Source organism: Chiroxiphia lanceolata, chromosome 11, assembly GCF_009829145.1.
Source record: "Chiroxiphia lanceolata isolate bChiLan1 chromosome 11, bChiLan1.pri, whole genome shotgun sequence".
Taxonomy (NCBI): Eukaryota; Metazoa; Chordata; class Aves; order Passeriformes; family Pipridae; genus Chiroxiphia; species Chiroxiphia lanceolata.
The window spans coordinates 521,787-547,961 of NC_045647.1; the positions used below are offsets into that span (position 1 = coordinate 521,787).

The 26,175-nt window shown below is 51.1% G+C and overlaps 4 protein-coding genes and 1 non-coding gene across 9 annotated transcripts in view; 3 read left to right on the forward strand and 2 right to left on the reverse strand.

The window, feature by feature from the left end:
* The window catches only part of IFT122 (intraflagellar transport 122), a 31,679-nt gene extending 25,655 nt beyond the window's left edge, over positions 1–6,024 (reverse strand). For 3 of the 4 annotated variants that reach the window (XM_032699172.1, XM_032699171.1, XM_032699173.1), the window contains exons 1-8: positions 5,926–6,024; positions 5,673–5,739; positions 4,478–4,562; positions 3,617–3,695; positions 2,768–2,844; positions 2,270–2,336; positions 1,317–1,463; positions 274–432 (exon numbers count right to left, since the gene is read on the reverse strand). In XM_032699172.1, coding sequence (XP_032555063.1) covers positions 274–432; positions 1,317–1,463; positions 2,270–2,336; positions 2,768–2,844; positions 3,617–3,695; positions 4,478–4,562; positions 5,673–5,739; positions 5,926–5,966 — 722 coding nt within the window. In that variant the 5' untranslated portion in view covers positions 5,967–6,024. The remainder of the gene's footprint in view (positions 1–273; positions 433–1,316; positions 1,464–2,269; positions 2,337–2,767; positions 2,845–3,616; positions 3,696–4,477; positions 4,563–5,672; positions 5,740–5,925) is intronic. The other variant, XM_032699174.1, reaches the window with a different exon arrangement.
* A 105-nt stretch (positions 6,025–6,129) lies between these two features.
* Positions 6,130–9,808, forward strand: MBD4 (methyl-CpG binding domain 4, DNA glycosylase). 2 transcript variants are annotated; one of them, XM_032699486.1, is made up of 8 exons: positions 6,130–6,156; positions 6,379–6,486; positions 6,656–7,476; positions 7,806–7,880; positions 8,197–8,331; positions 8,568–8,717; positions 9,355–9,458; positions 9,578–9,808. In XM_032699486.1, exons 1-8 carry the CDS (start codon positions 6,131–6,133, stop codon positions 9,653–9,655), a joined length of 1,497 nt encoding a protein of 498 aa, XP_032555377.1. In that variant the 5' UTR covers position 6,130; the 3' UTR covers positions 9,656–9,808. The 2 variants fall into 2 exon arrangements, with proteins under 2 accessions (XP_032555377.1, XP_032555378.1); XM_032699487.1 differs by having other exon boundaries at positions 6,656–7,062.
* A 538-nt stretch (positions 9,809–10,346) lies between these two features.
* RPL32 (ribosomal protein L32) lies at positions 10,347–12,422 on the forward strand. The gene is made up of 4 exons (XM_032698747.1): positions 10,347–10,614; positions 11,209–11,309; positions 11,518–11,699; positions 12,245–12,422. Exons 2-4 carry the CDS (start codon positions 11,214–11,216, stop codon positions 12,372–12,374), a joined length of 408 nt encoding a protein of 135 aa, XP_032554638.1. The 5' UTR covers positions 10,347–10,614; positions 11,209–11,213; the 3' UTR covers positions 12,375–12,422.
* LOC116792560 lies at positions 11,009–11,144 on the forward strand. The gene has a single exon (XR_004359183.1). It is a non-coding gene; the product is annotated as a small nucleolar RNA SNORA7 (small nucleolar RNA).
* Positions 12,423–12,531: 109 nt separating the features above from the next.
* On the reverse strand, positions 12,532–26,163 carry LOC116792103 (cullin-associated NEDD8-dissociated protein 1-like). The gene is made up of 15 exons (XM_032698745.1): positions 26,041–26,163; positions 23,749–23,892; positions 22,391–22,545; positions 21,866–21,989; positions 20,966–21,222; positions 20,279–20,384; positions 19,415–19,560; positions 18,960–19,252; positions 18,424–18,565; positions 16,415–17,920; positions 15,950–16,045; positions 15,095–15,264; positions 14,790–14,954; positions 14,095–14,202; positions 12,532–13,888 (listed from the first exon to the last, which is right to left on the reverse strand). The coding sequence occupies exons 1-15, from the start codon at positions 26,106–26,108 to the stop codon at positions 13,667–13,669; spliced, it is 3,702 nt and encodes a 1,233-aa protein (XP_032554636.1). The 5' UTR covers positions 26,109–26,163; the 3' UTR covers positions 12,532–13,666.
* Positions 26,164–26,175: the final 12 nt, after the last annotated feature.

The window sequence follows — 26,175 nt, forward strand, 5'->3', positions numbered from 1 at the left end:
GATAAAAAACCCTAATGACAAAGCCAAGTGTTAGCAAGCCCCCTCCCTTTGGTTGGTGCGTGACACTTGCAGCTGGGGAGTAGCACACACCTGTCTCAGATGAACACAGACCAGCAGAACAAACCAGGGCTATGCAGGTAACTATTAATCTAGCACCTCCTAATTTTTGAATATCTGAGGTTGTACCCTGCATAATAGTCTGCCCTTGGTCCTTCCTGTAAAGTGCTGTTCTAGGTAACAGAGGTACATACGTTCCTTTGAAGTTTCACTCACAAGTTGAAAGGGGCCTCCTGTTCCTCGTGGTCTTTCTTCTCTGGCTGACTATCCTGCCTACTGCCAGGCCTGGATTCCAGTACCGGGATCTCCTCTAAATAGCTGCAAACTGACTCCTCCTCTTCTTCATCTACTCTACTCCAAAAATTCTGCCACCTACTGCAATAGCAATTGTTTGTTCACATATTTGAGAGAATATTCTCTCTGAATTGAAGTGAAAAAATAGTTCCCCTATCTCCCCCCAATTCAAACAGAATCCAACCCCACAGCCCCCCAAAACCCCATCAATCAAAATCATTAAAAACACAAAAGAAATGTTTCTGCAGATCTGATGACGCTGCATCTCAAATCCTGGGGTCAGCTTTGGGTCCCTCACTGTAAGAAAGACATTGAGGGGCTGGAGCATGTTGGGGGAAGGAAACAGAGCTGGGGAAGGGTCTGGAGCACCAAGAGCAGCTGAGGAAGCTGGGGAGGCTCAGCCTGGAAAAAAGGAGGCTCAGGGAGGACCTTCTCACTCTCTGCAACTCCCTGACAGGAGGGGGGAACCAGGGAGGGTCGAGCTCTGGTCCCAGGGGACAAGGGACAGGATGAGTGGAAATGGCCTCAAGCTGTGCCAGGGGAGGGTCAGGTTGAATATCAAGAAAATTTCTTCTCTGAAAGGATGGTCAGGAATTGGCACAGCTGCCCAGGGTAGTGATGGAGTCACCATCCCTGAAGGGATTTAAAAGCCATGTGGATGTGGCACCTGGGAACACGGGTCAGTGGTGGCCTTGGCAGTGCTGAGGGAATGGCTGGACTCCATGATCTCGGAGGGCTTTCCAACCTAAACAATCCCACGTCTACAATCTAAGTGAAACTTGTTCCCAGCTTCTCCACTCAATTAAAGACTGGCAGCAAAGCCGAAACCCCAATATATGATCACTTAAAAAAGGTAACATACATGGCATGTTTCATCAAGGATAAAAGTCAAGCCCTTCTGCAATCAATGAGCCACAGATTATCTATTCAGCATGAAAAAAAAAAGGAAGGATGAAATTATTTACCTGGAAGGATTCCAACAAATTGACCATATTGGAGAGGAGGAACCCCCTGGACGTTCTATTTTTACTTTCTCATCACCATTTTTGTTCCTTATGCTGACAATGCCGTTGAACATCCCCAAAGCAAGGTACTGGCCATCATTTGTCCAGCTGAGAAAACACACACATATTGAACAGTAAACTACTACAAACAAGCAGCAGGAAGGTAGGATGGTACAGCACACTCACACAGGGATGGTAGATTCAAATATATTTCTAAGAGGGAGTTTTGAGAGGTAGCCAGTAAATCTACAGTTTGTTTATGCATCTAAATCCACATTTATGGCAACAGCACGCACTACATCGAGAACATTTTATCATATACACAGAAATAAAAAAATAAATTAAAGCTATCATCTGCTTGCAACACTTGTAACATGTGCTAAGTCACAGATCCATTTTGGGGATGGCAGTGTTGGCAGCACACCAGAATGCTTTAAAAACCACATTTAGAACACGATCAGATAGAACTGCCTGGTGTGGGACAGAGGGGACCTGGGGTCTAATCTGTTCTCTGTTGGACAGAGTACTGGACAGATGGATAACTTAAATTAATGGACCCTTGCTTCATGTTGCCCCCAACAGTAATACCTCCTTCAATGAAAACACCAACAGCACAAAGGATGAACAACTTTACAAACAAAAATTGCAATTATTTTTCCTCTAATTTAATTCTATTGTTATTGTACAAGATGGAAAAACAGAGGGACAGAGAACCTAAGACACTTGTTCGAGACCAGAACATCTCTCTGATGCTTTCAGAAGAATTTGGTTATAAACAGAACAAAATAAAACCCCAAAATTTTGCTACTGAAAAAGAAGGGGGGAAAAAACAGGTTTTTTTAAGCTTGCATCTTATTTGGAATGGTTTGTATTGAAACTAACTTAAATGACTTAAGGTAATCCTTAAAACTCACCTACAGCAGGTGATCCTGCAGCTCGTTTTATGTTTAGAGACTGACTTCTGTTCAGGAGACCACAAGCCTTGATAAAAACAAACAAGAAGCCAATGACAAATAAGCACGAGCCAGAGTTCAGACTGGAAACTAATATTGTTGGAGAACTCAGCTGGGACTCCAAAGGCATCAAAGTCTTGTCCACTGCTAGAAGGACACTTAAATATATATTATTTATCAGTAAATGGGAAAAAAATCCATCTAAATAACAGAGGGTGTCTTTGCAAAAAATTCCAGTAATAACAGAGCAGCATGTTTCATCCTGTGGCCCCTCACTACACTGTCCTTTCCCACTGAGATTAAGTGATTTAAATCAGTATCCAATGTCACTGAGCCTTAGATAGTTTTGTGTCACATCTCTTCTGCAGATACAGAGCTGTACCTATCTGTGGCTAGCTTAGCTATCAACTGTAATGGAATTCACTGGCTCAATGGAAAGGTTCAAGGGAAAAAACATACCAAAATCCCCAGACGAGCAGGATGCCAGCTGATGAGTGAGAGGATTGTATGAAATGCACTGGATAGAGTCATTATGCCTAGAATGAAGTTAAAATCAGATTTCAATAAATCATTCTTAAATGCCCCTTTTCTGACTTTCAGCAAGAGAGCTGAAAGCTTTACCAGATGCCAAAATAACTGGATTGGTTTATAGTACATCAAGTTAATCTGCTATTACTGTAAAGTAAATCTGTAATAAACCTTACAAAAATCGTCTCCAAGTGGCAGGATACAGTGTATTTCATCAAGATTAGCTAAAACTGTAGAGCAAGAGTGGTTAGTGAAATATGACTAAATGTTGTATCCAAATTCTAAACCAAGTGTGCTCATGCAGGCTCTGTGCAGTGACCAGCTCGTGCAAACCAACTCGTGATAAATGTGCAGTCCGAAACAGAACGTGAGTTGTCACTTCAGAGGGCTGATATAAACACAGAGCCAGGAGATTGAAATATACCAAAAGTACCAAATCCATCTTTAATTTGATCTTTGAACCAGAATTATGGTATATTATACCAGAATGGTCACATTGTCTTTCATTTTATTCTGACCTATTCTGAGTTTCCCCAGTTCTCTACCAGCCCTCTGAACTCAGAGATTTATTTCGATTCTCCACCCACTTTTATCCCCTTAATTGCTTTCCTGCCTCATTCAGATACTTCAACTGTTCTTTTCCTCCTCCCTCCCCTACCCTTGGCATTTCCTCTGACCTTCATGAACTTTCTCCCAAGTCTAACATCTTGTGCTCTTCGAGAGCAGCAGTGCATAATCAAAATTGGCTTTTGAAGCACAGAACTGAATGGCATCACTTACGTGTACTTCAGAATTCCTTCTAACTTTGAAGTCCAAATTATCACACTTTTATCAGCAGAGCCAGATGCGAAACGCTTGCCTAGGAATTGGAGATCATTTAAATCCCACACGTACAAAAATCACTTTCACTCCCAATACTCAATCAAAGAGAGAGCAAGAAGTGCTTGACCTTGACAAGGCTCAAGTAATAAAGGGGCTGACACTGAGTGCCTCGATGTGCCGGTGCTTCCCCACCCCCGTGGAATTCCAACGGCTGTACTGCACCGATCCCACAGCCCTGGGAGCAACCCGGCCTCCCGGTGCTGCCAGCCCCATGGGAACAGTGACAAGGAAAATGGGTACATTGTCACAGGAACACCCATCACTCAAACAGCAGCAGCTGCAGGAAGCCCCCTGAGCCCATAGAGTGAGTCCCATAGAATGAGAGTCAGAGACCATGACAGCTGGAAGCAGAGGGGGGGCTGCAGTGAGTAGGTAACGTGTGAAGGATCAGATCAGAAAGCTCCAGGATAGAAGAATTATGGAAAAAAAGGTGAGTACTAGAAAGAGGGATCTCTGGGGAGAACCCTCTCCTCACATTACCCACGAATATACACTTAACCAGTACTAAACTTAAACTGAAGTCGAAGGAGCAGTGGGACCCCAGCTCTTGGATTCCCAAGTGACCTTACAGGCAGCACCTTGTATAGCAGACTGAACCCTCCACTGAGGAACAAATCCCAGCACTTGCTAAAGAATAAACCCCAGCACTCACATGCTGTGACCGAAACAACGCCCATTTCTCTGTTTTCAATGGGCAATAACAAATGGGAGAGCTGCACTTCACAAACCAGACTAACAAAGCCCCAAAGGGATATTTACCATCTTTGGCATAAGCCACACAGTACACAGTGTCCTTATGTCCTTTCAAAGGCTGAATTAGGGTTCCATCAGAAGTATCATATACCTGTTTAAATGGGGAGAAAAAAAAACAAACCAAACATACAAACAGAAGAACTTATATGAAAAATCTTCCAGTGAATCACAGAACCACAAACTGGTTTGGAGGGGAAGGGACCTTAAAGCTCATCCTGTTCCACTCCCATGCCATGGGCAGGGACACCTTCCACTAGATCACATTACTCCAAGTCCTGTCCAACCTGGCCTTAAACACTTCTAGGGTGAAGACTGTGAATTTAAAACTTAAATTACTGAGGGACAACAAATTATGCACTTCCTTTTGTGCCTGCTTTTTGCATAGTACACACAGTTCATGCAAGACAAAATGTCAAGCATAGAAGCAGCTTTCTATAACATGATACTTCTTGTGAGGAAAGAAGAATCAGTACTAGAAAATTACACACACAAAAGAGATTTTCCACCAGTTCATTTTACATCTTACTGGTTTTTTATCTTTTATTTTCATCTTTTACATCTTGTTGTTAAACATCTTTCTCCACATTAGATGTTTAAAGGTAGTAAATTACTGCAAAGAAGCATCATTAAATGCACCATTCTGTGAGCACTGAAAATAACTCCTGCTGTCCTGCAGTGCTGAACTCTACAATCCACCCTTCCCTGCAGCTCCTACACCTGCCCCACCTGAAAGCTTTGCAGGACCTGTGAGCAGCTGGTCCGGAGCTGCTCTTGCAGCAGCTCCAGGGTCCCACAAACAGCTCGGGCTGAAGGTTCCCACAACACCGGGACGTGGATTTGAGTCTCTCCCCTTCCCACAGAGATTTGAGTGAAACTTGTACCAGCACAGCCCCTGCACTCCGTGCTCTGTGCCAGGCCCGGGGGCAGGTTCATGGATTTCAAACCTCGGGCGAGGCACGAGAGGACGAGATGATGCAAATAACTTAAATCTTATTACTTTTGCAAATAGAGCTTAAAACTTGGTAAGAAATATTAAAAAGCTTCAAATCACTTTAGAGTTGGCCTGCATTAATATGTATGTGGCTGTGAGGCTGGGCTGGCAGAGATAAGGGGATTTCGGATAGGTTATATTCATAAGTTAATGTGGAAGAAATCACGTTCATACAGCCGCAGAGGAGAGAGGACAGGAAGGTTTCCCTACCAGCAGCCTGTTTCCAGCAGCAACTATAAGATGGGTCCCATCCGGCTTGAACGCGAGGTCGTAAATACTGAGGAAAACAAACCAACCAAAAACCCCGCCTTAGGAGGCAGAAAACACACTCCCTGAGCATCAAAGGTGCCACACAGCCGACACTGGTAAAGGCACGGTGAGGGTGGGTCTGACTCCCGAGTGAACCTCCGGGACCGCCCCCGCGCTGCCGCCCCGCACTCCGGGTGTCCCCGGGGCCGCTCACCACTGCTCGGCCCTGTCGCGCCAGGTGAGCGCGGCCCGCATGGCCGGGCCCGCACCGCCCTCACGGCCCCTCGGCCCGGGCTCGCACCGCGCCGGCCGCCACGGCAACGCGCCTGCGCGCGGGGCCGCCGGCGCGACAGGGGGCGCTGCCGGGGGGCGCGCGCGCCGGACGGGCCGCGGGGCGTCACGTGACCGGGGCGCGGGAAATGGTGGCGGCGGGAGCGGCGGGCGGGTAACGGCGGGACGGGAGCGGGGCTGGGGCTGGGGCCGGGGCCGGGGCCGGGGCCGGGGCCGGGGCCGGGGCCGGGGCCGGGGCCGGGGCCGGGGCCGGGGCCGGGGCCGGGGCCGGGTGGCTCCTGGGACTGTGTGGGGCTCTGGTTCGGGCCCAGGCTTGCTCCGCCGCCCCCGGGGCCCCCCGGAGCAGGACCTCACCCGGGCTCTCCTTCCCCTGCAGGCCCCGCGGCCCGGCGGGGCCCAGTGCCGTTCCCCGCGGGTGGCAGCGGGTGAGCAGCCGCAGGCGGGCAGGCAGGACGGCCGGGAGGATCGACGTGTGCTTTGTCAGGTGAGGCCGGCGGCCGTAGGTCTGTGTGGCCTTTCTTGGCCGAGCCACACAAACGCGCCCCAACAACTGTTTCTGTCCTTATTTTTTTTTTTTTTTATGTACCATAAGTTTTTCAGCAAAAAGCAAGAGAATGAAGAAGTCACTAATTTACTTTCCTTTCCTACCGCAGCCCCGAAGGGAAGAAGCTGAGGTCGAAACGAGCACTTGTGGAGTATTTTCAGAAAACTGGGGAGACAACACTGAAAGCAGCAGACTTTGATTTCACAGCTCCTCGGGGAAGCACACGCTCGGGGGTGAGGGGATGCAGCACAAGAGCTGCAAGGACTGACCTGGAGAAGGACGATTGTCATAGCCAAGTGCAGGAGCTTTGTGCGCAGAATGGGTCCAAGGTTGGAATTGAGAACATCCACACTGGGAATGGACACCTGGAAGATGTTACATCCACTTTAGAAAGCACAGATTTGGTCACGGATAGCACAGACCCAGAGAAGGGTTTGAAAACAAAAAGGAAGGGGGCAGGTGGGAAAAGTGTCCAGAGTAGAAAACCTGTGAAGAGCTCAGAAAGGAGGAACCAAGGTGACCCCCAGAGCAAGAGGCAGAGAAGAGTCTGTAGCACACGGCAGATCGAGTGTGTTCAGAACAAGAGGTTCTGCAGGCAGACAGACAGGAGTGGGGCTGACAGCCAGGGTGTGGGTGATCTGAGTGCTGAGCCTGTGGGTGCAGGCAAAGCTCTGTCAGCAGTGTCCAGGGCACAGGCAGGCACATGGCTCAGGTCAGTGGCTGCTGGCTCGCAGAGGGACCTGGGGCACCTGCCAGAGGAGGGTCCTGTGGGCACAGGCTTCAGTGACCCAGCTGAGGAGAAATCCCACGGACTGGAGACAGGGAAAGAGCCAGATGGGCCTGTGGGTAAGCAGGATGTTAAATCCAACACCGAGGCGGATGCTGAGCCGTGGGACAGGACGAGCTGCACAGCTGTCAGAGGGGCACCAGGTACATGTGTGTGTGAGCAGAATGTGACTCCAGCCCTTACCTTCTGCCAGGGTGTCCTGACTGTTTGAGCCAGGTGTTCTGTTTTGGGTTGACCTGCTCTAACATTGGAAACTGTCTCATTTCTTTATCCAACAGCATTTAACTTAATGCAGATTTAGTCACACCTGGGACTTTCTGTTCCAAACTCTCAAGCTCTACAGTGTGAGACCTGCAGTGAATCTAGGGCATGTGTGTGTTCTGTGCATGACAAAAATTTCTTCTGTTTCCATCGCAGCATAAAGTGGTGTGTTGGTTCTTCTTCCTAATGCTGAGGTTTTATTTCTTTACAGAAGAGTCTGTCCCACGAACACAAGTGGAGAGAAGGAAAACAAGTCCATATTTTTCCAGTAAATACAGCAAAGAAGGTATTGTATTCTTTAGGGAAATGTATTTTTTTTATGGGGGAGGGATAGGATGGCTCAGGGTCAAGTGATGTTCTGGCAAATGCCTTGCAGTTTGAGGCTGGCAGCCTTGGCTCTGGCTGCAGCTGTGCCAGAGGGGACACAGTCCCCTGCAGCCTTGGAAAGGCTGTGTGGGAACTGCCATGGCTCCATCCACACACAGTGCCCCCACAAAGATCAATCTGCTTCCAAGGTCTTAATTTTAATTTTTCTTTTTTAACTAAATAGGTAAATCTGTCCTTTCCTGACCAATAAATATTTCTGTGTTGCCTCTGTACAGCCCCCAACCCGCCCAGAAGGAAAGCCCTCAGAAAATGGACCCCTCCACGTTCTCCTTTCAATCTGGTCCAGGAAACGCTCTTCCACGATCCATGGAAGCTTCTCATTGCCACCATATTTCTCAATAAAACTTCAGGTAAGCGGAGTAGCAGGAGCTGGTGTTGTGTGAATGTTGGGAGGTGTTGCAGGGATAAAACTGATGCCAGTCCTAATGGCATTAATGAAAGAATAGTTGTATATTAACTCACATCAGCGTGAAACAATCTTTAGTTGGTAACTCTTGCCTTGGAAAAGCTCACTTAAGAAAGCACTTGGATAATGCAGAAGGAGAATTCCTGGCCCAGCCTTCTGCTCACAGGCTTCTTTCACCAGGGAAAATGGCAATTCCAGTGCTCTGGGAGTTCCTGAAGAAGTACCCTTCTCCTGAGGTAGCCAGGGCTGCAGACTGGAAAGAGATGTCAGAGCTGCTCAAACCTCTCGGCCTCTACGAACTCAGAGCCAAAACCATCATCAGGTTCTCGGGTGGGTTTTCCTGATACCTGGAATGGTCTCTCTTACACTGGCAAAAGGCAAACGGCTTCAATCCAAATGCTGCTTTGTGGCTTCTCCTCTGTTTGGCAATTTGGTGACCTAGTGGGTTATTTTGTGCATCATTTGGGCTCTGTTAAGTGTCACACAGGCTGAGCTGCTGATCCCAGTCTGAATGGGGAGGGAAGTGCCAGCCAGGGGGAGTTGTGCAGGAGAGCAGGACATTTCCTGGAGTAGAGGAGACCCAACACCCACAGCACTGCTGCTGTGTTTGCAGCAGTGGGATGGCAGATAGGATGGCTCTGCTCAGGGTTGCTCTGGTGACCTGCAGAAGGCCCTTCCAGTGGAATTTCTCTATGATTCTAATATTTTCTAAACTCAGAACCTGCAGAGGAATACTTTGTTCTGAGGAGAGAGAGGTGACTGAAGCTCTCCTGAAAAAGTGCTTAAGATGTACCCGTGGGGATTCATGGCCTGCATTCACCAGGAAACACCTAAAACTTGGAGTTTTCATTTGAAATGTAGCAAAGTGGAGCCGTGTTCCACTGGCACAGAAGGAGAGTTCTGCCCAGGGGCTCCCTGTGCCTGGTGCAGGTGAGGGAGTGCCCGAGGGCTGTGCCCTGCCTTGCAGGTGAGTACCTGAGCAAGCGGTGGCGGTACCCGATCGAGCTGCACGGCATCGGCAAGTACGGCAACGACTCCTACAGGATCTTCTGCGTCAACGAGTGGAAGGAGGTGGGCACTGCAGCCGGGGCAGGTCCGGGCTTGTGTCCACCGACCCCTGGGAATAGAAAACCAACATTCACAGTGTTGCAGTGATGAGGTGTTTTAGAACAACTTTCCCTGTGTTCCAGGTGCAGCCACAGGACCACAAGTTGAACGTGTACCACGCGTGGCTGTGGGAGAACCGGGAGAGGCTGAGCCTCGACTGAGCCCAGGCGAGCTGGGGGTGCCCCAGCCTCTCCGCCTTTCCTCAGGTGTCCTCACGGTTCTTGGTGTAGATATTTGTGTGACCTGGCTTGGGTCATCGCTGTAATGACAAGTGTCTGATCTGTATTTTTTTAATAAAGGTGTCCCTGGTTGTAGTGCCTGTCCCTTCCTGCAGTGCGGATCTGTGTCCTGTGCGTGCGGCCGCGTCCCCGTGCCGCCATCGCTGCCCCCGGAGCTGGCTCCGATCTCGTGCTGCTGGGCACAAGCAGAGGGCTCGAGGTGAAGCAGGACCGGGGACAGGAGACGCCGCTTCGCCGACCGGCCCCGGCGCTTCCCCAGGTGCTGCCTGGGACAAGCTCCGCGACGGGCCCGGGGGGCACCGACCCCCGCTCCGGCCTGGAGAGATGCAGCCCCTCGGGGCCGTCACAGCCCCGCCCTCGCTGCTCCCGGTGCCCGGGCAGCGGCAGAACCGGGGCGTCGAACCCCGGGGCTGGGCCGCTTGCTTTGGGTGTGTTGAGCCTGGCGACAGCAGCGCGCTCCAGCCGTCTGTGGCGGCGGTGAGAGGGCCCGGAGTGGAGCTGCCGCCGGGCCGGGACCGCCGCCGGGCCGGGACCGCTGCACCGCCAGGGGGCGCCCGCCCGGCTCGACTGGCGGAAGCAGGGCCCGGGCGCTGCCTGATGGAAGTGACGTCAGCAGGTCCTGGCAGCCTCGTACTGCGAAAGTTGTTCGGGGTCACAGGCGGGAAGCACCGATCTGCTCTTTTGACGCGTTCCCTCCGGACAGAGCCTGCCCGGTTCTAACTCTCGGCGGTGGTCCGGGCCCCGCCGGTGCCCGGTGCGCGCTCCGCTCGGCCTTGGCGTGTCACGCAGCTGCCAGGACCTCCCGCGTATCCCATAAGCCTCTGCGCGTGGGGCTCCTCCCTCTCTCGGCGGGGCCCGCGGCGGACGCGCCATCGGCACCGGTGAGTGCGGGTCGGGCATCCGCGACCATCTGGGGCCAGTCGGGACCATCCGAGGCCAGCCGCGCCCAGCCGGGACCCAACCGACCCGGGGCTTACGGCACGGACCGGCCGCCCCCTCCCCTTCCCTCCGCTTCACCTTTCCCCGGGGCGCGGGAACCGGCCCCCGCAGGGCCGGGACTCTGCCTGCCTGAGTCCTGACCCGCAGCCCTGCCCGGGCGGTGGGGCACCCTCGGCGCTCGGTCACGGGCCCGGCCGAACCTTTGGGCCGGGTCCGGCGCGTTCGGCGCCAGCGGGTGTCGGTCACTGTTCTCCACGAGCAGCCCTCGCCAGTCTGGCTTCGGTGCGCGGGGCCGGGCTCCAGGCAGGGCCATCGGGGGGGACGATGACACCGCGACACCTCCCAGGATCGCATCTGGAGAGCTCCCAGTGCTCTGCCAGCTTCGGAGGCGGGAGGCAGAGCCATAGCAGATGAAGACCCATTCCCTCGCCGGCCCGGCGTGGCCCGCGGGGGAAGACAGTCTGCGACACGCTATGCACGGGGAGCCGCGCCGCGCCCGGCCGCGCCCCCCGCTCACCCTGCTCTGTGTCCCGCAGCCACCATGCCTGCCCTCAGGCCCCTCGTGAAACCCAAGATCGTTAAGAAGAGGACCAAGAAGTTCATCCGGCACCAGTCCGACCGCTATGTCAAGATCAAGGTGAGCAGTCGCTACTGGTCCCCGAGAACTGCGGGGTGCCTTTGGGATGGTGGTGAAGGGAAGCACAGCAGGGCGGCAGCAGCCGAGCAGTGAGGGCCTGCGGCCTCTTGGCTGGAGCTAGTGCCTCGGGGCAGGCAAGGGTATTAGCCCTCGGGGCAGGCCAAGGGTGTTCAGGCTCGTTGTGTAACTGACCTGTGCGTTTCTGCAGCGCAACTGGCGCAAACCGAGGGGCATCGACAACAGAGTGCGCCGGCGCTTCAAGGGGCAGATCCTGATGCCCAACATTGGCTACGGCAGCAATAAGAAGACGAAGCATATGCTGCCTACAGGCTTCAGAAAGTTCCTGGTCCACAATGTCAAAGAGCTGGAAGTGCTGATGATGAGCAACAAGTGAGTGTGTGGGGCCTGTGTGCTCCCCCCTGGGAGAGGGAGAGCAGTCAGGGTGACACAAGGGAGGTTGTTGCTTTCAAGAGCACAGATGCCATTGTGGTTTCCTCAGTGCTGCTGGTGTGGGTGCACAGAGGGGCCTTAGGGCTGGAAAACTCATACCCCTGGTAAAAATAGACATAACAGTGGCGAACAGGGCTGTGATATGTCACTGGTGACCATGGTCAGAACTGGGGCTCTGGGTCAGGCCTGAGACTGAGTCTGCTTCTGTTGTTGCTTTCACTACAAAACAATAAGAGCAGTAACCAACACCATTAACAGCTGTCTGGGGGTCAGTCATTTTCAAGAAGGGCTGAGCTGTTCTGTAGTGGAGCTTCTGCTTCAGGCCAGACAGGTCAGGTTCAGTCAAGGGGTGGAAATTTCGTGGTTCAGTTCCTGTGCATCGATGCCCCTGTGCTTGGCTGCATCCGAGCAGTGGGATGTCTCTGGGGGGCTTTGCCTTGGCTCTCAGCTCTGCTGGAACCTGACATGCCATCTGTCTCTGACAGGTCGTACTGTGCAGAGATAGCCCACAACGTGTCCTCCAAGAACAGGAAGGTGATCGTGGAGAGAGCAGCACAGCTTGCCATCAAGATCACCAACCCCAACGCCAGACTGCGCAGCGAGGAGAACGAGTAACCAGGCTCTGCAGCCCAGGTGTATTTAATAAAGTGTCAGTCCGACTCAGGTGCTGTCTTGCATGGGCAGAGCAGGGGCAGCAGCCCCAGCCTGGCTGTCTCAGGGCACTCACACAGCGAGGTGCAGTGTCAGGGTGATGGTCAGTGAACTCAGGGCGTGCAGCTTCACAAGTGTATTTTATTTTTATACCATTCAGACAATAGCTGTCCTTTCACACAGCACTGTAAATACTTTCACATCAACCACCCTATCAGAAGAGGAGAAAAGGAAGCATAGGGCAGGTCCATGGCCACAGCCCCAGTGTGTCATGGTGGCCTTGTCCTGTAGTTGGCTGTTAACATTCTCTGTCCTTTAAGGCATTTTCTCCTGCACAAAGCAGGATTTGAGCACAGCAGCCACTATGGATTGTGCGTTTGCACTTCTGGCTCCTGCCTGCCACCTCTCACCCCTTTGACATTAACACAGACCACCAGCGCTCCTACAGGTGCCTCCTGCTGATCTGTGACCAGGATCAGTAGGTTGGTGCCCTCATGACTGGTGACAACACCGAGGTGCTCCAAGGGGAGAGAGAAGCCAGTGTTGGTGCAAAGCAGAGCTTAGAGCAGGGTTTGTCACTGAGATAGTCACCAATCGTCCCTTGGAGGAGACACTTGAGGTATTTTGCAGTCAAAACTGTAAAAACAGAAGCCAAGCTAGAAAGCTTTGTATTGCCCAAATGCCAAACTATGGAGCCCCATGAGGAAGCCTGGGGGGCTAGGTAACCCCCCTGCCCCATGCAGCTCCCACAGCTTGGCTGGGGCAAGTCTCCTTTCCCAAAAGGCCTGTGGGAGTGGTGCTCATCACTAAAGACATGACTTCAGTTTTTAGTCATGTTATTTAGGGAAACACTGTAAATACATTCTTGGGCAATTTGGGGTAGAAAGTGCATGTGCAGTCATTAAAAAACCATTTAAAGCTATATTTCTTTGTACTGCAGCAAGGAATATATCAGGAAGTAGTTTCCATTGTTCATGGAACCACACTCAATTGCAGTTGCTTTGTGTACCCCTTAAAACTTGCTGAGAAGTGGACTGCTCATCTTTCAGCCCCTCCCCTACATAAGGATGAGTTCCCCTGATCCATGAGGTGTCTGATGCAAGTGCTGCTGGTTCCAGGCAGTTTCTCCTGTGGCTGCCCAGGGACTTGCACATGGCTGTGGCAGGAGTGGCTCAATGGCCTTCATTCCCCCCGGCCCAGCTGGTGTCTCTGGCTGGGGCATTGCAAGGGCAGGAGGGCAATGGGGGAAACACATCTTAGCTCATGTCCATTGACTCTGAGATGGAAGCAGAATCTTTCTGAATGCTCTCAAACAGTGATGCCATTTCAGGACTGGATCTGATCTGGGATGAAAACTCTGCCATCACTGGACTTTTCTCCACCTCGGGGATGGTCAGGAGAGCAGCCACTGCCCTCATGGCCGAGCGCTTCAGCTCATCCTGCTTCTCAAACTCCTGCTTCACTGAACCTGCTTTCACCTGCAAATCCAAAGCCCTGTTTGCGGTTGGCATTTAGAAAAGCTGGTTCAGGCGCAGAACCAACACGGCAGCAGAGACCAGCAGAGTATTTTACAGCTGGGGAAATGAGGGGAGTGGGTGGCTCAGCAGCAGTGAGGGAGAAGGCTGGGAGCAGAGGTGGCTTTGGGCAGGACCTGCCCCAGCCCCTCGCATGTTCCAGCTCTTACCTTGGTGGAGCAGGTTGCCCGGAGGGGCTCGATCAGGCGCTCGAGCCGCTGCAGGACGGCGCTGGGGCAGAGCACGGAGAGCCGCGCCAGCATGATGAACGTCAGCATCTGGGCAGGACGGGAGAGACACGGGTTGGTTCACTGCAGCCCCTGGGCTCAGAGCTGGGCCCGCCCTGCTGACGGGCCAGGCTGTACCCACGCTGTCATGTACTCCTCTGCACTTGTGCCAGGGGCTTGGGGCAGAGCTTTGGTGATACTGGAAATGCAGCTGGGCCTGGTGTGTGCAGTGCTACAGGTGTCTGCACAGGGCCATGGGGACAAACAGCACCGCTCAGCATGGGGCTGTGCCTGCCTCTGAGCTGGGGTACACTGGAAAAGGATGTCGTGCTTCCTATCCAGATGTGAGGCCAGGAGCCAGTATAGTGTCACTGGTCCCTCTGAACAAATGACAATCATCGGTTTAAAGGCAGAACAAACTTACTTTAGACTTTGGTACATTTCCTACAAAGCCAGCTACACCAGGGGTGTCTTGTCAAGGCCACTACGGTCAAATCAGAGCCAGACAATCATGAAAGGCTGCAGCAGTTGCAGGGAATAGGAAATGGCATGGCAGGGGCACACTGCTGTGGGGACACACAGCTCAGTTGCAGGCCAGGCCCCAGAGAAAATTACATTAGTTAGGGCACAGCACTGACCCGAATATCATAGTGATCCTTTAGCCCATCCTCCACATGGTTCAGGTACTCGTAGATGTCCAGCTGGTCCAGGCAGCTTTCCAGCAGGGTGTACATGCACTCAAAAGCAGCTTTCCTCACATCAAGGCCATCATCCACTGTGTGCTTGAATGGCCCCATTTCTACCTTAACCAAGACAAACAACAGCAGTGTGACCTAAGAGCAGACAGGGCAACAGCTCCATCTCACCTACACAGGCAGGAAGTCACTGTGTGTGGCACCCAGCCAAGCCCACTCACCTCCAGGTGAGCTCCCTTTGGACCTACCTCCCGGATGAGCTCCCTTCGGACCTTCGTTTCGCTGTACAGGCTGGGCAGGACCATGCTCAGTAAATCCCGGATTAAAGAAGGTTTGTTGTGAGCAGCAGAATTAAACAGGGCTAAAGCCACGCGGCGAACGTTCAGGTCTGGATCTTGCAGAGTTTGTAAGAAGTCACCTGTGGAGTAAGAATGTACCAGTCAGTCCTGCTGCAGTATTTTTAAAGGATTTTGAAAGTATATCAGGGTGTATTTCACGAAGGCTGGTTATGGAAGCACCTATGGTAAAATAGCTCCAGTGGCACACTCTAACAGAGCCATTGGAGATGCTTTCCCTCCCTTTGTTTGGGATACAGTAAATAGAAAAAACATGACTGTCCTGCATTTGGGCATAAAACCAAAACGTGTCTCTAGCTACCTCACCCTAAAGTCAAATCAGCACCTTTAGTATTCAAGGAAGTTGGTTTTTGGTTTCCTTCTTGCTCAGATCTTCTCTGAAACAGAAGGCCCAGTTCTATACAGCAGATCCAGTGTGTGGGCTCCCTAGATATAAGACCCTTTCCATATAGCTTGTATTTTTCAAGATCCTTGTTGTGAGGAGCTTGAAGTCTGAGTTTAAATACAGAAAGAACTTAAGCTCCCTAAAAAACAATGCACTATGCCCAAGAGCAAGGCATCAGAGCATTTAACAAGGACTCACAGGACAGTGTTGCTCTGTCATCCCAAAAGCAGAGGAATACAGATCAAAACTAACTGGACTAGATGAGGTTCACACAGGAGTGAAAAATCCCCGAGCTGCTAACGATGCCCAACCTTTCACACCCCCACCTCACACTGCTCACACTGCTGTCCACACCACCCTACCTATGCAGCCTTTCAGGAGAGCATCGATGGGCTGAGGTTGGTCTGCAATTGTGAACTTGATGGCAGTGACCACAGTGCTCCGGGCATGTGGAGAGCCTGCGATGAAGGGGGGAAGAAAAACAGTGAAAGACCAACTGACAAAGTCACTGCTGTAACTCTGTAGCACATATTCTGCTCTTGGTCCAGTTAACACACACGTTGAAAAGGTTAAGAGAACAGAGCATTTGTCTTAACAACTCTGTGTTTAAATCTGCTCCTGCACAATCTCCACATGCAGTACCTGTTCCCAAGATCCTCCTGTCCCTGTGCAGATCAGTGCACCTCTGATCCCCCCTGCAGAGATCCTTCATTTCCTGCTCGCCTCTCTGGCTGGCTTTGCTCCCTGTTGTACCCACCAGCAGTTTACAAGAGCAATTTCCAGCAATGGCAGCATTTCCCCCCTCTGGCCATCGCCATCCCCATTACCTGCTGACAGCTGTTTCCTCAGCTGGGGCAGCAGCTCAGCAGGGTTCACCAAGGTCAGCTTCCCCAGGCATTCTGCCACCACGTTGCGTGTCCCTTCCTCTGTGCACTCGCAGTGCTTGAAGAGCAGAGCCCAGATATCCTCCACGTAAGGTGTGAGGCTGTCGGCTGGGGAGGAGCTGATGACTTCCTTCAGGGAGTGCAGCAGCAGGTACTGTCGCTTGGGCTGGCTTCCGATCTCCTTCAGCATGAAGGGCAGATACTCCTTCAGATTCCCAATGCTGACGTTCCCCAGCGCGTAGGAGGCAGCGGATTTCACCTCCTCACTGGTGGAAGCAAACGCTTCCAGGATGACAGTTCTGAGCTCCCTGTGAGCACTGAGGTTTGTGGTACGGCCCATCTCTGCCAGGGAGAGGAAAGCCAGCACTTGAACAGCAGGACTGGACTTGGGGCTTTTCACATCCTGAACAAACCGGTTCACTGTCACAGGGGCTTCCTTCGGGCAGGCCGAGGACAGCGCTGCCACGCACTTTGCGACGGAGTGATACGCCTGTTTGTGCAACGTCAGCGAGGCCCCGGCCGAACCCGAGGAGTAAACGGGTGCTGTCAGCTGCTTCATCAGCTCCGGGTAACCCGTGGTGGCTGCCTTCGTCAGGACCAGCGCCTGGAAGAAGGCGATGATGGCATTCAGAGCCCCTCCTTGAAGCAAAGGTGAGTGGACAAGCTGAAAGATTTCAGCGAGGACTGAGCCGCTGATCTTGGAGATGCAGGATGGATAAACCTTTGCCAAAGTCGTGAGGAACATGATGGCCACCTGGGACACGTGCATGTCATTCTCAGTAATTAAGGCAGGGAGCTCTGTTAGCACAGACTCGATCATGGCAGGCTTGAGGCTGTCGCTGTAGTTCTTCACCAGGATGTCCAGAGCAGTCAAAGTGCTCAGTTTCAAGGCACGTTGATTCTTTCTCAAGAAGGAAGCTAGAATGGGGATACCTTCCCCTAGAATGGGTCTCAAATCTATTTTAAGTGGAGAACTAGCAATTAAGGTTAATGCTTTGACTGTTGTCAGTCTGGTGATTTCATTTTTGAGCCTCTCCAGAAATATCTTCAAGGTTGGCTGGAGATCAGTGCTCAAATGGTCTCCCAGGTTGTAAATGATTTGTCCCATGCAGGAGATGGCACGTTCCTTCACCTCCTGGTCGATGTCAGCTGCCTTCAGCCGCTTCAGAGTACCAGAGAAAAGGTCCTTCACATAGGGCTTGGCATCAAAAGTGCAAGATTTGTCCAAAGGCCTGATAACTTTCACAAGCTGCTGAGTTACCAGCAGAGCTTCTGACATGATCTTATAAAATGGGTCTCCAATGCAGGTCACAACAGGAGGCAACAGGCTCTTGATATGAGGGTGAAACACCTCCGGCTGGTGGTTGCAGAGAAGGACGTGGAGGAAGGACAGTGTGTCGATCCGCATGTTGGAGGAGCCGGATTTATCCGCCAAGGAGAAAACAATACCTGTGCAAAGGAGACAACAGGACTGATGTCGTGTTTTTCCTAAAGAGGGAGGTGCATGGATCCAGCTAGGGACAGTCACAGGAGACTTTTCTCATATCCACTATACAGTCACACCAAAAGTGAAGGCAGGACCTGAGCCCTCCAGCAGTGGGATGCTTCATGAGCCCACAGGCAGGAGAGCTCAGACAAAAATGTTGGTGCTGCAAATTCAATAATCAGCCAATATAAAGAATTTTTTTAAATGCCACTGGATTTTATAAAAGAAAATGTCACTTGTGTTTCTGATCTCATTCCAGCTGCTTTCAAAGGAGGCTGGAATAGGCACTCCCCAAAACATCTGTTCAGGGGACTGGAAATGAACCTGATGTTCTTATCCTGGCTTACAGTGCAGACAGAAGCCAGGATTAGTCTGGGAGCTGTTCAGCATATCCACAAGGAGCACGTGTGTTTGGAATGGATTTTGCCAACCCTGCTCCTTCTTCCCAGACCATGGACAAGCTTACCAGGGACGAGTGCAGGGATGTGATCTGCCAGGCAACCAGGAAGAACATTGGCCAGTTCTGTCAGGAGGCTGAAACAACCCTGTCTTGATTTGATGCTCTTTTCTTTGAGCTGCTTGTGCAAGGCCTTGACAATGTTGGGGACCTGCAGTTTGAAGAAGCAAGGGACAAAGGGACACCTCAGTCATCCTAACTGCTCTCAGGGACTCACTCTGGTGCATTTCTACAACAGTTTATTCAGTGAGTTTCCTGAGCAGCAGCTGCAATAACAGTAAAGCAGCAGCCTGACCCTTCAGCCAGAGACCAACCTGCCTCAGTCTGGACACAGATGCCAACAGCTGGCAGAGGGACAGTGCCAGCTGTGCCCCCCTACTCCTGCACTCCCTCAGCACTCTCTCCCCGGGAACAGCAGGAGACAGACAGTAAACAGCCGGCCCCCTGGATCTGGTCTCCCCTGGCTGCCTGCCCCAGGGCTCCTTCCATTAGCCACATTCTCAGGATTGCTCTCAGCACAATCATCAGTAGCTGCTTGTCCTCACCTGGTTCCGAAGCATCGTCAGGGGAACGTCACCCTTGCCAGAGGCATGGGAAGTGTGCAGCCAGCTCTGGGTGGGCAGCGTTTGCTTCAGCAAGGAGATGTAAGCACTGAAGATGTCAGCTTTGACATTCTCCTCCCTCTCTTTGAACCTGCTTATCAAGGCCGGGGAAAGAGTTCTGTAGAAGTCCTGCAGGAGATCGTGCCTGCTGCTGACAATGGCCTCCAGGCACTTGGCCGCAGCCCTGCGGACCTTCCAGCTGATGTCGTCATCGTCACTGTACTCATCATCGCTTTCTAGGAACAACACAATGGAAAACAAGGTGCACCATTATGATAAAACCAGAGCTAGAGGATCATTTGATCCTCAGAGCTGCCCTCTCCAGCAGGAGAAAGCAGGAAGGGGAGAAATGTTAACCCTGTGTTCTGCTGAGCACAGCCATCCTCACAAGCAGGCACCTTGCTCTTCATCCTCCCCATTTTCAGTTTCCATCATCTCTTCCTCTTCCTCCTCATTATCATAGTTGTAGTTTGGGTCAAAGGTGATGTACTTCAGACACAGCCCCATCACACTTGGGATGTGAGGGTCGATTTCCTTTGGGCACCTATCAGGACAAATAAAAATCCTAAGAGTTAATCAAAGACCAAGCTGGTTTAAATACCCAAATAATACAATTAATCTCAAAAGGATCTGAAAGTGCTTCACAGACCATTTGAACATTTTGTTAACATGAGTTAAACCAGAGATGCTCCTTCCTGCTGTGCACAAAGCAAAGCCACGTTCTCCTTGGGAGGATGCAATGATTTCTATAAGTAAAAATAAATCAATTGCCTTCACCCCCTGGTTGAATCCTCCCTTCCTGGAAGAACACCTCAGCAGCTCTGCAGGGCTCCTTTTCCAAGCAGTAAATGTTTGACCAAACAGCTGGAGAGCTGCAGCTCAGCAGCTCTTCTGCCTGAGCCTCCTTCCTGCCTCCAGCTCCCTCCACAGACCAGGAGTGAGGCAGTTCCCTCTGGCTGAGGAACCCTCCAAGGACAAAGGAAACTCCCACTCCTGCAAAACCAATACAGAAGGACACCCTCACACGTTGAGGTAAAGCAGCTCATAACTCCAGCCCAACCCTGCCTGTGCAGAAGAGATTTCATACATGAACTGTCACTCCCACAGGAACCTACACAGCAAGGCCCTCCTCCCTGGGTGCTGAAAGGATCGGTATTTCCCCGCGAGGACACGGCTGCACTGGATGGACAGAGGTGTCCCCAGGGGACCCCGTGAGGACACGGCTGCACTGGATGGACAGAGGTGTCCCCAGGGGCACACACCTCCGCACGAAGGACTCGAAGGCCTGGAAGCAGTACTCCCGCAGCTCGTCATCGTCCACGTCACAGTACTGAATGATCAGAGGGACGATCCTCTCCAGGTGTTCTCCTGGGAAAGACAAAGCAAGCAGCAATGAAAAACCATTCCAGCCTTCACTCACCCAAGCAGCTGACAGCTCCTCCACCTGCCACTTCCTTCCTTCCCGGCCTGGACCTCACGGGCAAGGAGCCAGCAGCCCACCAAAACCAGCCACACTGATCTTCGTAAGCTAACCACTGCTCCCTGTCTGCAGCCCCTTGTTGGCATTTCAGTCATCGGAAGAGCTGTGATTAGAGATCTTCTAGAACCTGATCTCATCTCTTTTAGACAGATCTTTCAGGCAAGTAATACAGTATGCTGCTGTCCATTTCTCCTCTCATTTAAAATGGGGTGAATCAACTGACCTAATTCACAGGTCAGACCAAGGAAGCACTGCAAGATCTTAAGGTGAAGTTGCTACAGAAGGGCAGCCAGAGAGATACTCTGGTGTCTCCTCCCTTCCAAGTGGAGATCAGAAAGCCAAGCCAGGATCACGGAGGGAATTGCAAAGCACAAGCCACTAATACTGAGCACTCTTCTTTTACCACTAAGAGGAGCTGCTCTAAAATGCACATACATTTCCCAGTGCCATTTCAAGCTGCTCATCCTACCTATGCGGTGCCCAGCCTGCCTGCTGATGCCAGCCACACACTGAATGTATGTCCTGGTGGTAGATGTAGACTCATTCCTCTTCAGCTCAGCCAGCAGATGCTCTGTGAGCTCTGAGAAGATGTTTCCACTGCAGGTCAAGACTAGATGCCCCAAGGCAATGATGGCCCGTTTACGTACTGCCAACCTGGGGCTCGTCAGCTGGGGCAGGAGACAGGTCAGGATTGAGGAATGGAATGAGTAGAGTGTTCCCCCCAGTCTGCAATCAACAGAACAAGGGAGAAGTTGAAAGTCCAAGCCTCAGAGGAAAAGCCACCTTGGCAGCAACAAATGTAAAAATCCTTCAGCTATGGAGACTTCATGCTCATTGTGGGGAGGGGGAGAAGGCTGGGTTTTGCATTTTGGTCTGAACATTGACTTGTTCTGTAAAGCACAGGGAGAGGCTATTTGTCTCCATGACGGAGGGGTTTTTGATGTGTCCTTCTGGATGACCTGGAGGTTTGTCAATAATTTCCTGCATGCAGATGACATATGACACTGTCACTCTGACTTATGCAACAAGAGAAAGAGAGGCAGCCAGGAAAAAAAATGCATGTGTGATCGGATCACAGAGCTAAAATAAACCTCCCTGCTTTGCTCTCGCCCTCCCGCGTTTGTGTGAGGTGAGCCCCTGTGGGACCCATCACCAGTGCCACTGCCATTCCCAAGCACAGAAAGGCTCAGCATGTTGTCTCTTGTCCCCACTGGGGACCTGCTCTGCTAAGATATTCCCCAGGGGCAGCCAGCCCAAATACTGTGTTTTTAAGTCCCAGTAGTAGGATTAGGGAAATAAAGAAATCAAAAGCAGACACATCCCTGCAGCCCCCTGCTATGCACAGCTCCAGAAGGAAATGCTCTGGTACCTGCTCAGCATATCTGACAGGATGTCAAGAGCTTCCAGCTGCACAGACACATCCTCCTGCTTGCCAATGGCTCCTGTCAGCTGGGCTGTGATCTTTTTGCACACATTTGCTGTCATGGTGGAGCCTGTAAGAGAGAGATTTTACGCTGCTATCAGTTAAAAAGGAGTCTTTTTGCTGCTGGGAACCATTCAGTGCCTCCCACATTGAAAAAAGAAATCCCCCCCTAGGAGACCTATCAGGACAGATACATGAGATGGCTGCAGAGGAAACTCCTGTCCCCAGGAACCTCAGGCATCCCCTGCTGTGTTTTTGGGATAAGTAGTTCCAAACACTGCTCAAGTTTTCATTTCATCCCATCTTTCATCACGTTGGTACCTCAGCTTCTACTGTCTCTCCTCTGTATTTCACTAGTTGTCCTCTGGCAGGTAAGTAAGGAATTGGTAACTTTTATGCTCTGAACTCCACATTTTCCCATTTCCCAAAAGCTGGGATTCCCTGTTCCTCCAGCAGGGACAGGCAGTGTACCTGTGGAAGCTGGTGGCAACTCAGAGATGACGGTTTTGAGGCCAATGCTGGAGATGTCCCGCAGCTGCTCCTTGTCTGACAGCATGTTTGTACACAGCGTGTCCACAATGGTCTCCACCTGGTACTCCTTCACTTTGCCAACCAGCGGGCCCAGGCTGCGGGAGGAGAAGCCAGTCAGGATGAAGGGCCTGATCCAAATGCCTGTGTCCTTCAAACCATCACATTTCTCCTTCTTAGAGATCCTGGCCACCTGCCTGAGAATGACTGACTGGACGTTAACTGCTGTAAGTACCTCCTTAAGCATGGAAAGGAAATATTCCTGATTCCATTTTGAGGCCTCTTCATTATCACATTCTGGATGGATGAGAGATCACAGTGAGTACGGACTTACTGCTGATACAATCAGAGATAAACAGGCTAAGAAGTTGGTCCTCTGCTCAGTGCCCAACTGTTTCACTTTGAAAATCAGAATAAGCCAGCCCAAAGCAGGCAGAGACAGGAGCAGGGCCAGAAAATGTCAGGACCGTGGGAATCAAAAAGAAAGGGCTAAAGGTTACAGAGAAAGGATAGAGATAGAAGCAGCATGTGGTTAAAAAGAAGGGAATACAAATAGGATCCACAGAAAGAAAAACAGAGGAACCTAAATTTGTCTTTAAATGGCCCACCTTTCTGGAGCCCTGGGGTGAACTGAGCCATTCCATGGCATTTTTAGACTGAACACTCTCAGCCATGCTGGGGAAAGAGACAGGAAAGAAAATGGCAGCAGCAGGATCCCTTCATCTGAGGATTCACTAATAGAGGGACTTTTGTTCATTTGGATTAAAAAAATATCGAAACAGACCAGGGCAAAGCAACAGCACAGGCTGCACTCGGAGTCAGGGCAGGGAAAAACCCAAGTGTATTATAAACTGTAAGGAAAAATGCCCTTGAAGGGGAGGATTCAGACCTGAAATTGAAATGCCATAAGGGTTTAGTACCATCCCTATCAAAGAGAGAACCATGGGGAAACTCAGAATGGGATTTCAAAGCCCAAGAGACACCAGGAGCTTGATGACCAACATTTTAAACTGGGCTTATCTCTGAGGAAGAAAAATCTTAGGGATATCACTTTTCATGGTAAGGTTCACAATACAAACACTGAACTAATTTCAAAATCACCTCCTGCTGCTACAAAGGTATCTGTGTTCACGCCTAGTGAGTATCAAGACAGAAAGTGCAGTGCCCTGTGAGAGGGCAAAGCCCCTTGCAAGGGAGGTTTGAGGGAGTGCCCAGGGCCAGGCTCTGCTCTCACATACTCTGTAGTCTGTAATGGCTTTATCAGTGCCAGGAACCATGGCAGTTACTGCCCAGGCTCTTACCACTTGACAGCAAGGTTCTGTACTTCCCCATTCTTGTCCTCCAGCAATTTCAAAAGCATTTTCACAACTTTTTTCTCACTGTCTTCATCTAGTTTTATTGAATCTTTCTGCAGTTCTATCATCAGGTCGTTGGTGGCCATAAACCTGAAAGGACAAAGGACAAAAGTGGACTGGGTGATGTGCAGACACAAAGGCATCATCTTTGCATCTCCTGGGACAACAGAAGTTGGCAATTGGTGCTTGTATGAAAACACACTATCAAAGAGTAACTTACCACCCTTCACACTGTCCTAAAAAGCAAGGTACAGAGAATTACTATTATCTTACAAGTAGATATATACCTAACAGGGGTCAGACAAACAAAAACTCTTAAAGTGGCACCCAACTTCTGTATTTTTCTTGGTAACTAAATGAAGATGGTTAATTATGCCAGAAAAAATCATGGTAGGTTTTTTCATCAATTGCCTGGCCTAATAAAAGCAGTTCTGGGGTCTAAGAACATACCTTGCTTTGTTCTTTCTGGCTAATTTAGCACTGATAGTATGACCCCACACATGGAGAAGGCCTACCATGCTCAAAAATGAAAAATAAAGCCATGTCTCCATGCAAACTACACCTCAGAAGTGCCCTAGGCTATATTTAGATTGCTGTGAGCAAAACCAAGTAAGTAGTTATCACTCCAGCTTAGAAGGAAAAACAAACACCCAGCTGACTGTTAGTCAGTTTTCTGACAGGGACAATGACAAAATGGATATTAAGAAATTCTGTAAAGTATCAATTTTCCTGGGAAAATTTCCTGGGAAAATTTCCAGGAAATGCAAAAGTTGCTGGTATAGGAGTCTGAGGGTCTGAGAAATCTCAGCGTGGCTATCGTGTATTAGCTGCTTTCTAATGTCAGCCCTGCATGGGATGGATGTCTAACAGGATCCACAGAGCCATTCCCTCTCCTTACAAAATGACACCTCCTTTTACAATTAGGCTCTGATGCCCCTCCTTCAGCACATAAGAGCTCTCATGTGCAAGGCAACATTTGGAGCTTCAATGCGTAAGCCCATTCCTGAGCAGCAGTGAGGTACATCTGGGACGAAGGACTGCTGTGGTGTTCCAAAGCCAGCCTGGAACCCGGGGTGGGAAAGCAGCGGGACTGTGCCCAAAGACATTCCCAATGTGCACTCTATTTCTGATCCTGCAAGAGCTCTTCAGCTGCACTCGCAGTTCACTGTCTGCGCACACCCAGCATGACCAATTATGGCCACAGGCTGAGCCGAGCCTTCCATGGCAACGTGGCCAGCTCTGGACTTGCTGCCTGCTGCCATCCTGCCCCGGGACCTCGGAATCTCCCCCACAGATCCATCTGTGCAGGGGGAGCAAGAGAAAACTGCTCCTACAATGGGTCATGTTTGGCCACGTGCTGGGAGGAAATGGCCCTGCAATACCTCTGTGACATGACGTGTGTGGGGCACATCTAGTTTGGAGTGTTAACTGTAAGTTCTTTGAACAAACTGTTTGTACAACTACACCATCACTGACTTCTTTATAAAGTACTTTAACATGTGAAAACATCAGCAGCCTACTTTTAGGCTCTTACTAATCTCTCTCTTTTATACTTTAAATACCAAGGCTGGCACAAACATCACCTTCCAGATTGGTACTGAGAACAATATACTCAGTGATGAAATCTTTCATAAATGTTAGTTTTCATTACTTTTTATAGAGTAATGCCTTACACATTGAGCCACTGGCCCCGACCCTAAAAAGTTGTCAACTTTTCTGCTGACATAAACAAAGAGAACAAAAGCATCTTAGTCCTGTTAGGGAGGCACATTTTCCCATCACACAGAAATAGTTGATAAAGCAGCCTGAGCATGGCCAGCAGCATCTGTCACCCAGGGACAGAGCTGCCCAAACTCGGGTCTCTCAGCCCTTTTAATGCACTGACCATGTCACCTAAAGGAAAAGCAAACTAGAAGTATTTCAGCATTTGTGCTACACTGTTCTTCCTTCTCAAAATAAGTAACAACTTTAAGTCCTTAAGACTTTCATTCTCCCTTCGACTACCATCAGGCAGCAGCCCAGGCAGGGGCAGGGAGCGCCGTCGCCTTCTCTACATTCCCCCCTCAGCCAGGGCTCAGCTGGGTTGAGACAGCGCTAACACAGGCGATCAAAGGCTCTGACACAGCAGCGTCCCGCACACCGGCGGGTCGGGGGCACCGTGCCTGCGGCCGGCGCGGGGGAAGGGACCCCTCCGGGGGAAGCCGCCCATCCCCGCGGGGCCCGACCCTGCTGCCGCACCTGAAGTCCTTGTCGGTGGAGGTCATCTTCTCCAGCAGGCTGGAGATGTGGTAGGAGACGCTGGCCATGGCGAGGGGCCGGGGCGGCTCCGTGCAGGGAGCCCCCGAGGCGGCGGGACGGGCCGCGGGACGGGCC

What these genes read in the sequence shown, in the direction of transcription:
- MBD4 (XM_032699486.1), top strand. Translation starts at nt 6,131, where the DNA reads ATGGTGGCGGCGGGAGCGGCGGGCGG. An exon ending in GCGGCGGGAGCGGCGGGCGG is followed by an intron (nt 6,157 to 6,378) that starts GTAACGGCGGGA and finishes CTTCCCCTGCAG; the next exon opens with GCCCCGCGGCCCGGCGGGGC. An exon ending in CAGTAAATACAGCAAAGAAG is followed by an intron (nt 7,881 to 8,196) that starts GTATTGTATTCT and finishes GCCTCTGTACAG; the next exon opens with CCCCCAACCCGCCCAGAAGG.
- RPL32 (XM_032698747.1), top strand. Translation starts at nt 11,214, where the DNA reads ATGCCTGCCCTCAGGCCCCTCGTGAAACCCAAGATCGTTAAGAAGAGG. An exon ending in ACCGCTATGTCAAGATCAAG is followed by an intron (nt 11,310 to 11,517) that starts GTGAGCAGTCGC and finishes GCGTTTCTGCAG; the next exon opens with CGCAACTGGCGCAAACCGAG. An exon ending in GTGCTGATGATGAGCAACAA is followed by an intron (nt 11,700 to 12,244) that starts GTGAGTGTGTGG and finishes TGTCTCTGACAG; the next exon opens with GTCGTACTGTGCAGAGATAG.
- LOC116792103 (XM_032698745.1), bottom strand. Translation starts at nt 26,108, where the DNA reads ATGGCCAGCGTCTCCTACCACATCTCCAGCCTGCTGGAGAAGATGACC. An exon ending in TCCACCGACAAGGACTTCAG is followed by an intron (nt 23,893 to 26,040) that starts GTGCGGCAGCAG and finishes TTGTCCTTTCAG; the next exon opens with GTTTATGGCCACCAACGACC. An exon ending in CAGAACCTTGCTGTCAAGTG is followed by an intron (nt 22,546 to 23,748) that starts GTAAGAGCCTGG and finishes CTCCTCCCGCAG; the next exon opens with CCTGGGCCCGCTGGTTGGCA.